We start from the raw sequence: 15608 nt of genomic DNA, 5'->3' as shown, positions 1-15608 counted from the left end.
AAAGTGCTAGTCTGCAAAAAATATGAGGTCAGAAACTTTGTTTTTCCATTGTAATATCCCATCATCTACCACTTAGTAGTGCTCTCTAAACAATAGCAAAGAGGTATACTTGGTGGGTATGCTGAAGAATGAGGTTGATGTTGCTTGTTGACTGTTGGCCTCATCCACTGAAAGGCTACAAGATGACCCACTTCTTTCTTTTCTGTTCTTTTCTTCTCCTCCCTTTTCTTTTTTTTGCCAGTCCTGGGGCTTGGCCTCAGGGCCTGGGCACGGCCCCTGAGATTCTTTTGCTCAAGGCTAGCATTCTACCACTCACTTAAGCCACGGCACCACTTCCCACTTTTTCTGTTTCTGTGGTGCTGAAGAATCGAATCCAGGGGCTTCATGAATGCTAGGCAAGTACTCTACCACTAAGCCACATTCCCAAGACCCATTTTTTTTCTTTTAATAGAGTGTTATGGTAGGTTGTAAAATGGGTTAAGCTTTTCCAGTATAATGTATAAGTATAATGGTAATCTGAAAGTTGGAGGGGATGGGAATTGAGTGGCTTCACTTTGCATGCATCATCACATCTCAGCATGCGCATGTCTGATTTCTCCTTCCACTTCATAAAAATCACTGGAGGTCAGTATATGTCATTTGAAGAAAACCAAATGAAGAGATGGTATCTGGGAAAGACCACTTACAGTCCTTGGAAGAGCAGAGGAACCTGCCAGGAAAGCACCTCTTTCTGCTGGCGAACCACAACTAGGACTGGGTAGTCAAGGTTCTCCGAGGAACTGTTCACGTGCACCCGTACGGCGGTCACCTGTGTGTGAGAGGACAGAGAGAAGTAATGCACAGTGTACACACACACACACACACACACACACACACACACACACACACACCCTTCACTCAGGAAAACTGATTCCTGACATTGCAACGAGAATCCAAATGTTCCAGTTGTTTCTTCTCATTAGTATTGTAACAAACACGGACCTCACTTTCAACCACACTTTGGAACTGTCCCCCAGGAAACTAAAAGAAAAAAATTGATACCAGGTTCCAACCTGCCAAAAATTCTGATTCAATTGCTTTTGAGGGAAGCCAAATAAAGGAATTTTCAAATAGCAGGTTGAAGAACTTGGGTGGAGAATAGTCAATAGAAGGTTTTGAGAAGCCCAGAACAGAAAAAGAACAATATTGATATGCCTTCCTTATAGTTTGAATATAAATACAAATATCTAAATCTACTTTCCTCAAATTACCCTAAACAACCCTGAGCCTCCAAAAAAGATGTAATTTTGGTTTGGTAAACCATTCTGTATTTCAAATCAAAATGTTATGGCTTGTTTTATTATAGCATAATTGGTAGTTTATTCTTCCTATTGACAACCAAGATGCTTTCCAGCATCAGGTGGTCAGGAGTAAAGCTTTTTTCTTTTGCTCTGACAGGAAAGAATCTTTTCTATCAGCAGCTCCATGGCTCCTTCTGAGCCCTTGTCAACCAAAGATTTAACCTTGTCATAGCTGTTTCAAAGCTAAGAAATTGGGGCTGGGGATATGGCCTAGTGGCAAGAGTGCTTGCCTTGTATACATGAGGCCCTGGGTTCCATTCCCCAGCACCACATATACAGAAAACAGCTAGAAGTGGCGCTGTGGCTCAAGTGGCAGAGTGCTAGCCTTGAGCAAAAAGAAGCCAGGGACAGTGCTCAGGCCCTGAGTCCAAGGCCCAGGACTGCCAAAAAAAAAAAAAAAAAAAAAAAAGCTAAAAAACTGGACTTTGGTCATAGGGCTGGATGGCTTTGGTGTTTTCCTTCAATTTTTATAATACCATAGGTAATGGGGAAGAGAATAAAAGAAAAAGCAAGGTAAATTTTGATCTTCTACATGAGATTATTTTTGCTTCTACCTTAGTGTTTTATTAAAAACTTCTTAATTAGGTGAAAATAGAGCTAGATAAATTGAGAAGATGGGTGGGGTGGAAGATAATGATGGAAAGAGTGACATTAATTAAGATACATTGTACTCATAAATTGATATGTTTAATTGAAACTCCTTTGCACAACTACTTAAAGAAAATATTTTAAAAAGAAAAGAAAGATAAGATTTAAAAAGCTTCCTTTATTAGGGGAAAGAAAATAAAACAAAATTCTGTAACTAAATTCTTTTTTAAAATATTGGGTTATTATAAAAGTATTATAAAGTTATGACTTCACTTCCTTAAGGTTGGCACAGTTCAAAAGTGATTTATTAATTTGATAAGCAGATCTTGCTCATGAAGGGACCGGTTCTACATGTTTCTAGGGATATTATGCTATAGCTGATAGTTGCTAAAGCCATATCTTTACTGCTGATCTCTTTCCTAAGATCTGGGAGTTTCACAAGAGTCACAAAGACAGTGTGTGTAAATGGAACTTACTATTGATTCTTTTCACTCTCAGCTTCATTTCTTTCAAATTCCTTTGCTAGATGAATGTTTTCACCATGCATTCATTCCTCTAAATCTGAAACCTGACTGTCATTCTATTTCCTACAACTTTTAACTTTCTCAAGCAATAGTTCTACAGCTTCTAACTCTATTATCTGTCTGTCTGCCCAGGGCCTCCTTCCATCTCCCAATGCCACTCAGAGCTCAGTCCTTCATATTCATGTTTCCCCTTGACAGTGCCCTGTGCTTTCTTCCTAGCACCATGGCTGCATGTTCTATTTACTGCAAACTAACAAGAAAACTATAGTGAATAGTCGTGTGGGTTTCCCCATCATTACTATTAGCAAATACATTATTTCATTCATCTCCTATTCCCAATGTCCCTTCCCTGAAGTACGCTTTTTAGAGTTTTATCGTAAAGGTGATGCACCAAGAGGTTACAGTTACATAAGTAAGGTAATGAGTACATTTCATTTTGAACAGTGTTACCCCTTCCCTCATTTTCTCCCACTCCTTCATGGCTCCCCTATTCCCAAGTTGTACAGTTTGTTTCCAACACAGTGTCGAGTGAGTACCACTGTTGCCTTGGTTCACCCTGTGATTCCCATGAAGTATTTCGACATACACATAAAAGAGCCTGTCATTTAATCTGTAAATAGTTTATGTCTCTGAAAGAGAGAGAGAGCATCACTTACTCTCCCTTCCTTCTTTTGCTGGTACTAGGGCTTGAACTCAGGGCCTGGGCACTGTCCCTTAGCTTTTTCACTCAAGGCTAACACTCAACTACCACTAAAGCACAGCTCCACTTTTGGCCTTTTGGTGGTTAATTGGAGATAAGAGTCTCTGAGAGTCTTTCTTGGCCACCTGGCTTCCAACTATTCTCCTCAGATCTCAGCCTCCTTAAGCAGCTAGGATTACAGTGGTAAGCCAATAGTTCCGGCTCACTTATCTTTTGAAACCCAATCTAACAGGTTCCTCTCCCACTTTAAAGGTGGGTGGGGCACTGGTTTGTTAGGGAAAGCAGCTCACAAAACAGTGCTTTTTGTGAAGCACTCTCATTCTGGATTTTACTTACTGCACCGTGGATCACAGGGACCAGGTCCCTTTATCTCCTGTTTCTTGCCAGTTGGTAATTAGGTCTAGAAGCTTGATTAGATTCAAGAATTCCGATTTCTCACTCTTCTCAATGAATTCTTGAGTTACAATCAAGAAGTTTCACTAGTCTTTGTTACTTTGTTTACTTTGTTACTTGGTTTATTTTCTTTTTACTTATTTCCATTTTACTTATCTATTCTGCAGTTGATGATGACATTTGTACTATTTCCATTTTTTTGGCTTTTACAAGAATGCTTCTATGAACATTTGTTATAATTTGTATAAATATGTATCTTCAGTTCCTTTCATAAGTAGAATTGCCAGGAGACATGGTAAAGATAATGTCCAATTTTTAAAAAAGTAGGTCATGGGCGTGAACTCAGGGCTTGGACACTGTCCCTGAGCTCTTTTTGCTCAAGGCTAGTGTTCTGCCACTTGTAGCCACAGTGCCACTTCTGGTTTTCTGATGGTTAATTAGAGATAAGAGTCTCATGGACTAGCCCATGCTAGCTTTGAATGGCGATCCTGAGATCTTAGCTTCTTGAGCAGCTATGACTACTCGTATGAGCCACCAGCACCTGGCTATGTTCAGTTTTTAAGAAATGTTTCTCAAAGAGGTGCATCAGTTTTACATTCCAGTAATTACTCAATCAACATTTGCAATCCAGTAATTACATAATCAACAATGTATAAATGTTTGTCTATATCCTTGTCAACACATTCTACTGTTCTGTCATTTTTATTGTGGCCATCCTAGTGGATGATAAGCTGGGTCTCATTGTGGGCTACCCAACATTTTATTTGTTTGTTTTGTTTTTTGCCAGTCCTGGGGCTTGAACTCAGGGCGTGAGCACTGTTCCTGGCTTCTTTTTGCTCAAGGCTAACACTCTACCACTTGAGCCACAATGGCACTTCAGGCTTTTTCTATATATGTGGTGCTGAGAAGTTGGACCCAGGGCTTCATGTATATGAGGCAAGCACTTTACCACTAGGCCATATTCCCAGCCCGCTACCCAACATTTTTAACTATTAATTTAGCTGCCTGGCTCTTTCAGGAAGCTTAGAATTGACCTTTGACATCCTGACAGCCAGACAGAATGAATTACCTTAGAAAGCAGCTTATTTTTGAGGCTGTGATACCAACACCTGCATTATACAGTGTGTGTCTCTAGAGCACATTTAGTCCATCTTAAAAAATCCCCAGCAGGTAGAAGGAAGGTAAATCTTAGGAAAGGTTGATCTTTGGATTGTCTGCCTCCTTGCTATTCACGTTGCCTTTCTTTTGGTACTTTGTGCCAGAGAAGACTGCCTTTGATTTCTTTGTTTCACACTTCAATCTAAAGACAGTCATTTTTTAATTTTTTATTTATTTTTATTTTTTTATTTTTGGCCAGTCCTGGGCCTTGGACTCAGGGCCTGAGCACTGTCCCTGGCTTCTTTTTGCTCAAGGCTAGCACTCTGCCACTTGAGCCACAGCGCCACTTCTGGCCGTTTTCTGTATATGTGGTGCTGGGGAATCGAACCCAGGGCCTCATGTATACGAGGCAAGCACTCTTGCCACTAGGCCATATCCCCAGCCCAAGACAGTCATTTTTAAATGTTAGCAATTCAATTCCTTCATGTCAATCCCTAGGATTTCAGGTTCTGATGGTTATGAGTACAACTGAAAACTATGCATTCTAAACAAGCATGCCCAGGGAATCTGATGTACCTGGGCAAGTTCTAGTTCAAAGAAATAATCTCATTTGGCAGCAGCTGGCCAAGTTATGACCTGTGGAGATTATCAGTGTTACAGAACATCTGCACAATACTGTGTGTTGGGAATGAAATGAGAGCTAGAGGAACAGATGTGTCATTGTTGCGTTTGTCCCCACTCCGTTGCTTATCTTCACACAGTAATTTTATTCCAGGTCTCGTTTTTGTAATCCATTTTGATTTTTTAAATTATTTAATAATGATTTTACTAATCATAATAAAACAAACTCACAGATACTGGTATAATAAATTGCTGTATATATGTACACACACACATATACACACATGTACTAGAACAGGAGATAGAAGACACTGGGCAGTTTTTCAAGATGAACAGATATTGTATTACCTCCAGGAAAGCATAAAGAGCATGTTCAAAATTGGCTTTGCCTTTCCAGAAGCTAATGTTCAACTGAGAAAATTGGATTACATTTGCAGCAAAGAAGTAAGCTGTGTAAAGGCAAAATTAAATGAGGAACAGGGTATTAATGATGCTTAATGGACTCTGACACCTTGTAACAAAGCATTCTTAAGACAAGATTTTTCTTCCTGTTGCTGCCTTCCTTATTGCCATAGCAACAAGAGAACTTTCATTACATCAATCTTGTTTCTTATAGTAAATTTATGTTTACTATAAGCAGGGAGTCAAATTATAGCTAAGGGAAATTTTGTATCTCTGATATTTTAGAAAGATTGTAATTATGAAAAATCTTAAAGCTTAGAGACTCCCTTTTTAATCTTTTATAACACGTCAGTAGGGAAAAGTTCAAAAGTAATAAATTTTAATTGCATATAAAGGATGAAAATGAGTTTAATTCAAAATCAAGTTTGGTTTTGCTAAAATAATGAGATGGAAGCCTCTACCCACTGGAATACCAGATTTACACTCAGAGATAATTAAGCACAACAACGTTTGCCTATATGATCTTGAAAAATAGACTCCAGTTGTAAAACAGCTCCAAAATTTGTTTGTGGAGCCATTTGTCTTTGTTAATGGCCTCTTTGTGTAACTCTTTCACACGAACTCTGTTGTGTTTACTAGTGTTAATTTGCAGATGTTAAGGTCTTTAGATCTTCCATTTCTTCTATCCCTATCCTTTCTTCTCCCACCATCATTTGTCAAACTATTCAGGACCATACTAAAACCCTGTGTCCCCAAACACGCATGTGATCTAGTTAAAGAGACCAATGGAAAGCTCACAATTTTCTTGTGCCTTACTTTACTTTGCAACACTTCTGTGACACTTTTTTTAAAAAAATAAACTTGTGTCCACAGCTGGTTGTTAAAGGCAGGAGTATTGGGACTCTCCACATCTGATTGATGTATGGAAACAGATGTCCTTGGGCAAAGCAGACAAAGCAGACTTCAGTTCTGGATCTCATTTTTTTTTTCTTTTTAGAAGTAGGAATGTCTATTAAATGATCCATTTCTTGCCAACCTTTCCATAATTACTGCAGGGAGATAAGTAGTTTTACTCCTAGGTTATAGTTACACTTAAATATAAACTTTAAGTCAACTCCTGTGATTCTTATTGATGTGATTGTTTAAAATACCCTCATCCCATTTCCAGCCTGGGGGAACTGTCTTCTATGCACTATGGCATCAATGAAGAAAGATCTGGATTTAAATCTTTAGGCCTTTGTTTCCTCAATATAGAGTGGGAACAGGGATATTCAAACCATCTACTTGCCTGTGTGTTGACATCAGTTAAAAGACAGATGATAGAACAGTGTGTCATAACAGAGAGGAAGGTAGAGCTACCTCATTCGTGCTTGGGGGTTGAGACAGCACTTCTCTCTCATCCCTTCTCCAATCCATCAGTTATTGACTGTTGCCCTGTCTGGAGACACATTGACAAGCCCAATCACCCCTGGCAAAGGATAAGCTTATACAGCCCATCTCATGAAGGATATTAATTTCCTTTCACTGCTTGGCTTCCTGCAACAGCTCATTCATCTCGTTGAAAAGAGCAGTTTACCCCTTGGGGACATTCTACTCCTTACACTTTTAGATTCCTAGTATTTGGTATTCAGGGGACTAAGAAGAATGGTCTAAGAAGAATGTTTTATAGACCTCACTTCATCACTTTGATTATGCCAACAACAATCTAGGCATAAATACATTTAGCTATGCCTTCAGCTTTTGGTTTATGATCCAAATTTTATATGAGATATTTCAATTCTAATGCAAACTGGGGGAAACAATTAAAGAGATATGTAATCTTTTCAATTGGTATATTGGCAATATAAAATAATACACAGTAAGGTACCAGGTATTTTAGGGTGAACTTTATTCATTAAGTAAATAGGTGACCTTCCCTACCCTGAGCCAGGCATTATCCTATACACTAAAGATAAATCAGTCAGCAGCATGGATATAGCCACTCTCCTCATGGAAACCTTTCAAAGCTCTGTGTTCTGTGAGGATGCATGAAATAGACCACTGGGGGAATATTTTTCCAAGAAATTAGTAAAATACCAAAAAAACCAGAGTAGAGTAGAGCAAGAAAAATGTTCAAACAAAAGTAAAAGTGTAATTAAGATAGAAAAGTGGGAAGTGTAAGCCTGATACCAGTGATTTACGCCTTTAATCCTGGTTACTCAAGAAGCTGAGATCTGAGGATCATGGTTCAAACCTAACCTGGACAGGAAAGTTTCTAAGACTCTTATCCACAATTAACCTACAAAAGCTGAAAGTGGAGATGTGGCTTAGCTGGTAGAGTTCCCCATTTTTGTCTTTTTTTTTTTTTTTGCCAGTCCTGGAGCTTGAATTCAGGGCCTGAGCACTGACTTTGGCTTCTTTTTGCTCAAGCCTAGCACTCTGCCACTTGAGCCACAGCACCACTTCTGGCTTCTCCTATATATGTGGTGCTGAAGAATCGAACCCAGGACTTCATGCATGCTAGGCAAGCACTCTACCAGTAGGCCACATTTCCAGTCCTTCCCATTTTTGAGAAAAAAAAAAAAAAAGCAAAGGAACTATGCCAAGGCCTTGAACTATGCCAAGGCCTTGAGTTCTAGCCCCAGTACAAGCACACACACACACACACACACACACACACACACACACACACACGCACAGACACACACGGTAACATGTATGCTTAAAGAATTAAGAGAAAATCAGTTTGGCTGGAACATGAGGTACCTGGAGGGCCATTAGACTTTGAAGAGTGTTTTAAGTTCTGTCAAAAAAAGGTTGATGCTGTATTCTGAGGACAGCAGGAAGCCTTTGAAAGGTTTTAAGTGCTACCACCCTGCTGTCACAGCCCTTTGTGGATTCCCACTCAGTGTTGCCTCTAATTACTTCTTCCTGGTGTCATTGGTTCCCAGTCTGACTGGCAGCATGGAGGGCACAAGTCTAAGCCTAAGCTTGGTGAGAATTGAGGTGGAGGTTAGAAAGCAAATGTCTGATGTGCAACATCTATACTTGAAGGGACCTCCAGTGGAGACCCAGGAAATGGGGAATTCCCCTAAACACGCAGGAATGGGGTTCAGATACTGTACAATACAATCCAGCTGAGCTCCAGTATACGCAGGACATCTTATGTACAATAGTATGTCTATCCAATAGAAATGAACCATGTCTGGATATTTTCACAAGAACCAGTGTCAAGACAAGTATGTCCAGAAGCGTTTCTTTGCTTGTTTAACAGTTTTTGCATTAGTTTCTAGGTCCCTCTGGTCTACATCTTTAGTCTCTGTTTCTAGGAGATAGAAGCAGCTACCATCTTGGTAGCTGGGTCTGCTCATCTCTGCAGGACTCCTTTTCTCCTCTTCATCTTTCCTGTTTCTAGTTCTCCCTCAATCTCCTCCTGTGAGGTACCTGAAATGATGAACATACCATTTTATGGTTTGAAAGTAAACCCAACTATCTAGTCTCTGGATTTTTATATGCTTATTGTGCCGCTGACAAGTTCTTTCTGGAGCTATTGCAAAGCCTACTTAATTAATGCTCTGAAGGTGGAAGCATTAGAAAATTATTGTTATGATTCTAGGAGTTATGATCCAGTGCTTACCAGGTCTTTATTTTTGTGGTAAAATTTATTGCTAGATCGGTGTCATTTATAACTTAAGTATTTGTCAGAGTGTTTTATCTGAAGAAACAGCTTTCTCACCAAGACAAAATGATCATCTTCAAATAGCTTCCTCTTCAAAGTCTTCAAAGACAGTTTTTTGAGACAAATGGAAGGGGCATTAGGGAAGCCATGCTTACGAGAGTGAACCACTTCTAACTGTGGAGTCATTGTGACATCTCCTCCTTAAACTCCTCCCTGGTGCTCAGGTGAGATATTCCGCTTTAAATGAACATAGGTGTGGTGACCCAGGTTTCTTCCCTGTCACATCTGGATCTCTGCCTTTGTCTGGGTCGTTATTGCTGTTTTCTACCAAATGCTTAGCTTCAGCACACCATGATGATTTTGGTAGGGTTGGTGTGAAGGCTCCATGGCATCCAAAAGCATCTCATGTTTTGGAGGAACGCACCCACTCCACCCCACTAGATGAGTTTTGTGGAATGCAAGGCTGTCCGTATAGATGCCAAAGGGGCAGATACAGGACCTGTGCTTCAACAGCAGGGAGCATCTACTGGGTAGTTTCAATGGTGATTGAATAATACAAATATAAAGGGAGAGTTTAGATTTCACTGGTGATGGTGACAACAGTGATGCATAGGGCCGTCACCATATGGAATAACGATGGAAACACTGGTGCCAGGTTAAGCACCCTAAAACCCCCATCCCCACTGCATGACTACTTTATCTCCCCGGATCTCCAAAGGTTTGGGGCTGGGAAGTCAGGTTTGTAACCTATAGGATATCCTTCTCACACATTCCTTTTCTGCTTTCTGTTAGCCAGTTGATTTCTGTTGTTTGGCCCCATGTACTCTTTTCTTCTCTCACACCTCACAGTTACTTTGGAACAAATCTCCCCATATCCTTGCACAATTCCACTTCAACCATTGTTTGTCTTCTTTTATTCCCCAAGTGTTAGGTATCTAGATAAACATTATTTCTCTCCTTGAAACCTTTCATTCTTCCTCCTTGGTGCAGGTGGGGTGGAAGGAGAGGAAATACAAACAGGATTCTTTTAGCAGGTAGGGAAGAAAAGGAATGAAATAAAAAATGACATCCTGATATTAACTTATTGGCCCTTGACATATGCTTCCAGTTAGTATGTTAATTAAAATAGTTGTGAGTCACTTTGTCCACAAGAGAGCAGTTAATCTAGAGAAACAGTCAGTCAGTCCTGTTTGTTGTGGCCTATCTGAATAGCTGTTTAGTTGGAGATCTGGAAATACCAGTTCTTAGCCATAATAACACTGCTGTAATAGGAAAAAAAAAACTGCTTGGGCTTCTAAGCCTCCCAGGACTTGTTGAGATGAAGTTTTGAAGGAATGAAGTCTTGAAGGGATGAAGAATGGTCCTCTGGGATCTACAGGAGTAACTTCAGATCCTGTTTCCACCCAACCCAAGGATAGATGGGCATTTCCTTCCTCCCTTGCTCCCTCCCTTCCTCCATCCCTTCTGTTTTTGTTTTGTTTGTTTGTTTGTTTTATTTTGGTTTTGGTCAGTCATGGGGCTTGAACTCAGGGCCTAGGTCCTGTCCCTGAGCTTTTTTACTCAAGGCTAGCCCTCTACCACTTTGAACCACAGTGCCACTTCCAATTTTCTGGTGGTTAATTGGTGATAAGAGTCTCATAGACTTTCTTGCCTGGGGTGGCTTTAAGCCATGATCCTCAGATCTCAGCCTCCTGAGTAGCTAGGATTACAAGTATGAGCCACTGGTGCCTGACTCCTTTCCTTTACTTTTCTTTTCCTTTCCTTTCTCTTCTCTTCCCTTCTCTTTCCTTCCCTTCCCTTCCCTTCCTTTCCTTTCCCTTCCCTTCCCTTCCCTTCCCTTCCCTTTCCTCCTTTCCCTTCCCTCCCCTTTCCTCCTTTTCCTTCCCTCCCTCCCTCTCCCTCACACCCTTCCTTGTTTCCTTCTTTTTCTTCCCTCTTTCTCTCCCCCTCTTTTTCTTTTCCAGGAATCTTTATTTTCTTATTTCCTTCCACATTTTATTAGCATCAATTAATTGTAGTTTCATTTTGACATGTCCATATATACATACAATGTACCTTGATCGTCCTCACCCTTCCCACAAAGTGACAAGCTGCTGCATGGAGTCTAAAAGAACTGTACCTACAGACAAAGCACCTGAAACCCTTTCTTCTCCACTGTAGGTGCAGAAGTCAGCAAGTTATTTTTCCTCCAGTATCAAAAGCACTAGGAAGATAACCATGAGTTAACATATCAGTTGCCCCAAGGCAGGGGTCTTGAGCACCTAGTGCGAATGTGAATGGTCCACAAACTAAAAAGTACTGTGTGACCAGCAGTGGCTTCCAGTCCATAAAGCAGGGAAGCTTCCAGGGTGGCAGAGTAAAAGTGGACAATTGACTCTTGACCATTCCACTCTCAACTCATATATAATACAGACCCAAACAAAGGAACTGTAAGAGACCATCTAGCTCTCAGTCTTACACCTTGACACCCTGCTTGCCTGAGAGAAACACACCAATGGGTGCCTGGACAATTTATGGGTATGTGTGGTAGCAGTGAGGAATAATATGAAAAATCTCATTTCACACATGAGGCTCTTTGTAAAAGCTTGACCTTGGTATTTAAAAGTTAGTTTTTTATTGTTGATGATAAGCATAACAGATGTGCCCTTTAGGGAAGGAGAATGATTTAGTAGAAATATTCTAGAGAAATATCCTTAGGAATTTGAGTCACATTTTTGGGTTTGCTTAAAATTAGTTACATGGTTTTTTTTCTTTGTTATTTGTTTTCATGAGATAAGAGTCTTGCTCTATAGCCCAGACTGGCCTTGAATTCACAATTCTTCTGTCTCTTCTGGGATTATAAATCTATGCTGCCATTCCTGGCTCATTATTTTGGATAAGCAATTATTTTGTTGGCTTTCATTTTTTCTCATGCCAAATGAGAAGGGATTTGGTGATTTAAAAGCTCTTTAGTTTAAAATACAATTACTTCTTCCTTGTGATTTCAAATGACATTTTCTATATCTTTTAAATATGGAAAAAAGAGGAGAAAAGAGAAAACCTCTCAAATTCTAGCTCAATTACATTTCTGAAGCTAAATATACTTGACAAAGACAACCACGTTGATTTGAGTAAAGGAAATAATAACACATAAAATCTGCACAAATACTGAGTGTCCAAATAACATGTACTTTCCATCCTCCATCATTGGTTTTTATTAAAACTGTTGTAAAACCTTGATCATTGGGAGATCGACTCTCTAGGGAAGGCTTACCCACCATGTTTCTAAAACAAGAAGTAAGAAATAACACCTAGCTCCTGGGATGAATAAAACAGAATATCTTTGCCATTTAGCAAAGCCTCAAACAACTAGATGAGATGGCACTCAGAGTAAAAAGAGAATCGTGATGGGTTGACCATGTTCATTCCACTCCTAGACATTTATGCCAAAGGTTACAAACCATGTTCACTGCAGTACTACTCATTATAGCCGAGATATGGAATTAGAGCAGGTGCCCCTCATTGGAAAAATGGATCAAGACAATGAGGTATATATACATGATGGACTTTTACTCATCCTTTAGAAAGAATGATATTGTACCATTGTGAAGAAATGGAAAGACCTGGAAAAATCATGTGAAGTAGAGTAAGTCAGGCCCAGCGAGATAAAGGATCCATGTTTTCCCTTATATGTAGAAGCTAGAGTTAGCTTATAAACTTATACAAATGTATTAATTGTATGTAAATATAATTGTATGTAAATATTGTAGACTCAAGGGAGAACTAATATAGTGTAATTCCTTAGAAAGATAAAGTAAAAGCTCAATAAAATAAACACCAGGGAGAGGTAGACAAATGAAGAGTGGGGGGGGGAAATGCAGTCAAGAATTCAATGTATATTCTACAACATTAATAGTGAGGGGAGAGGTTGGTAGGGGAGAGATGGGCTAGAATGAGGAAAGGGGTGACATTAATTAAGATACATTGTACTTATAAACTGCTTTGTGAAATGGCAATCCCTTTGTGTGACTACTTAAAGATAATTTAAAAAAAGAAATCTGAAAAAAAATTGAAAGTTGAAAAGGATGAGAAATGTAAGATAGTAAGATACACAGGGAAAATGAGAGATAGGGGAACGGTTGAGGTGGTGACAATAGAGGGGTGGTTTGGAATGGTATAAGAACACTAAGAATTAGGTGTGCAGCTGCTTCTCTTGTCTAAGGCAAGCTGTAAGGGCAATATATATATAATATTTCAATACTAAAGTACAAAAGTTGTTTTCAATAAATGGCACTGAAACAACTGTATAACATGTGAAAAGTAATAATAATCTCAACAGAGACATTATACCTTTTGTAAGCATTAACCCCAAATGAATCATATCTGTAAATGTAAAATACAAAATTAGAAAGCTCTCAGAAGATAATATAGGAGAAAAGCTAGGTAACATTAATTTAGCAACAACTTTTAGATATAACATTGAAGTATGTATGTATCTGCCAAAGGATTAATATCCAAAATCTAATAAACTATTTTTATATATATTTTTATTATCAAACTGAATTACAGAGAGGTTACAGTTTCATACATTAGGCATTGGATACATTTCTTGTACTGTTTGTTACCTCGTCCCTCATTCCCCCCTCCTCCCTCCCCCTTTCCTCTAAATAAACTATTAAACCAAAATGAATTAAAAAAAAAAACTAATCAGTTTAAGAATAATCAAGCCAGGCAATGGTGGCTGTATGTCACATGGCAGAAGGTTGAGATCAGAGGATCATGATTTGAAGTCAGCCCCAGCAGGAAAGTACATGAGACCACAATTGACCACAAAAATCTGGAAGTGGAGCTCTGGCTCAAGTGATGGAATGTCAATCTGGAGGGAAAAAGCTAAGAGATACTGCCCACATTCCTAGTTCAAGCCCATTACCAAACACACACACACACACACACACACACACACACACACACACACACACACACACACACACCAAAATCTAAACAGAGCCTGGTGCCAGTGGCTCATACCTGTCATCCTAGTTACTTGGGAGGCTGAGATCTGAGGAACATGTTTCCAAGCCACAGAAAAGTCTCTGTGAGACTCTTATCTCCAATTAACCACTCAAAAACTGGAAGTGGAGCTGTGGCTCACTAGCCTTGAGCAAAAATGCTCAGGGACAGTGCCCACACACACACAAAATCTAACTAGATACTTCACCAAAGAATATATGCACGTGACAAACAAGCATATGAAGTAGTACTTGGAAAACATGTGCCATTAAGCAACTGCAAATTAAAACAATGAGAAAGCACTACAAGTTTTTAGAAGAATTAAAATTCAGGCTGCTAAAAACATCAAATGCCAGTGAAGATGTGGAACAATAGGAGCTCAACAGGAATGCAAAGGGGTAGTCAGTTTGGAAGAGAAGTTCAGTTTTTATTCCACTAGCTATGATCTGAGTATAGGACCCAACAATCCCACTCTACATGTTTCACAGTGTGAGTTGTAAACTTACCTCCACACAGAAGCCCCCACACAAATGTTTACTGCAGCTTCACTCATACTCCCCCCAAATTGGGGGCAACTGACATATCTTTCAATAGATCAATGGTTATATGAATACAAGTCATTCAGATAATGGAAAATCATTCAGCACTAAAAAGCTAAGAAAGACACAGAAGAGCTTCAAATGCACATTGCTAAGTGAAAGAAGCAAGTTTGAAAAGGGTACATGGTGCATGATGACAACTGAAGGGAAGGCCAAACTTTATCTCTGCCCTCTTAGATCCTGATTGGGCTTGAGAATTTCACTGACAATAAGAGTGATTCATTGGAAGAAAGTATACAAAGTTAATCTGAGTTTCATGTAACCTAGGAGTCTTCATGAGACTTTCAGGAGATCTGAAGATGCACTTAGAGTGGAACACTTACATACTAAGTTAGACAACAATAATTAATTATGACCATGTTGTAAAAAATGTGACAAGGCAGAGGGGCCTTTGCAGTTGATTTGGTAGAGAAATGGCCAGGAGGATAGTCTAGATGTGTTTGTATAGATTTTCTTCCACCTCTACTTGCTATATCACTGATGAAAAGATTACTATTATTCTTCTAGCATATGGAGGGCATCTTTCACATGGAACTTCATTTCCTGCTTTTAAGAAACAGATCTTAAGTGCCTTTAATTAAAAAAATTATCCATATGTCAGAGTAGCATATTTTGGGGTGATATATTCTGAACTCCTTCACAGCCATATGAAATTCTAGAACAGGCAAATTTAGGATAAGGCTTTTTAAAATGAGT

The 15608-nt window shown here is 39.3% G+C and overlaps 1 protein-coding gene across 4 annotated transcripts in view; it reads right to left on the bottom strand.

Moving 5' to 3' along the window:
- Sidt1 (SID1 transmembrane family member 1) overlaps positions 1-15608 on the bottom strand; it is a 92011-nt gene that overhangs the window by 51793 nt on the left and 24610 nt on the right. For all 4 annotated transcript variants that reach the window (XR_007210999.1, XM_048346630.1, XM_048346627.1 and 1 more), the window contains exon 2: positions 687-808. Coding sequence is in view for 2 of the 4 variants with exons in the window: in XM_048346627.1 (XP_048202584.1) it covers positions 687-808 (122 nt within the window). In the remaining 2 variants the exon portion in view is untranslated. The remainder of the gene's footprint in view (positions 1-686; positions 809-15608) is intronic.

The sequence above is a fragment of the Perognathus longimembris genome, chromosome 5 (assembly GCF_023159225.1).
Source record: "Perognathus longimembris pacificus isolate PPM17 chromosome 5, ASM2315922v1, whole genome shotgun sequence".
Taxonomy (NCBI): Eukaryota; Metazoa; Chordata; class Mammalia; order Rodentia; family Heteromyidae; genus Perognathus; species Perognathus longimembris.
Note: the sequence above shows the minus strand (reverse complement) of the source record. Positions and strands in the feature narration are given on the sequence as shown.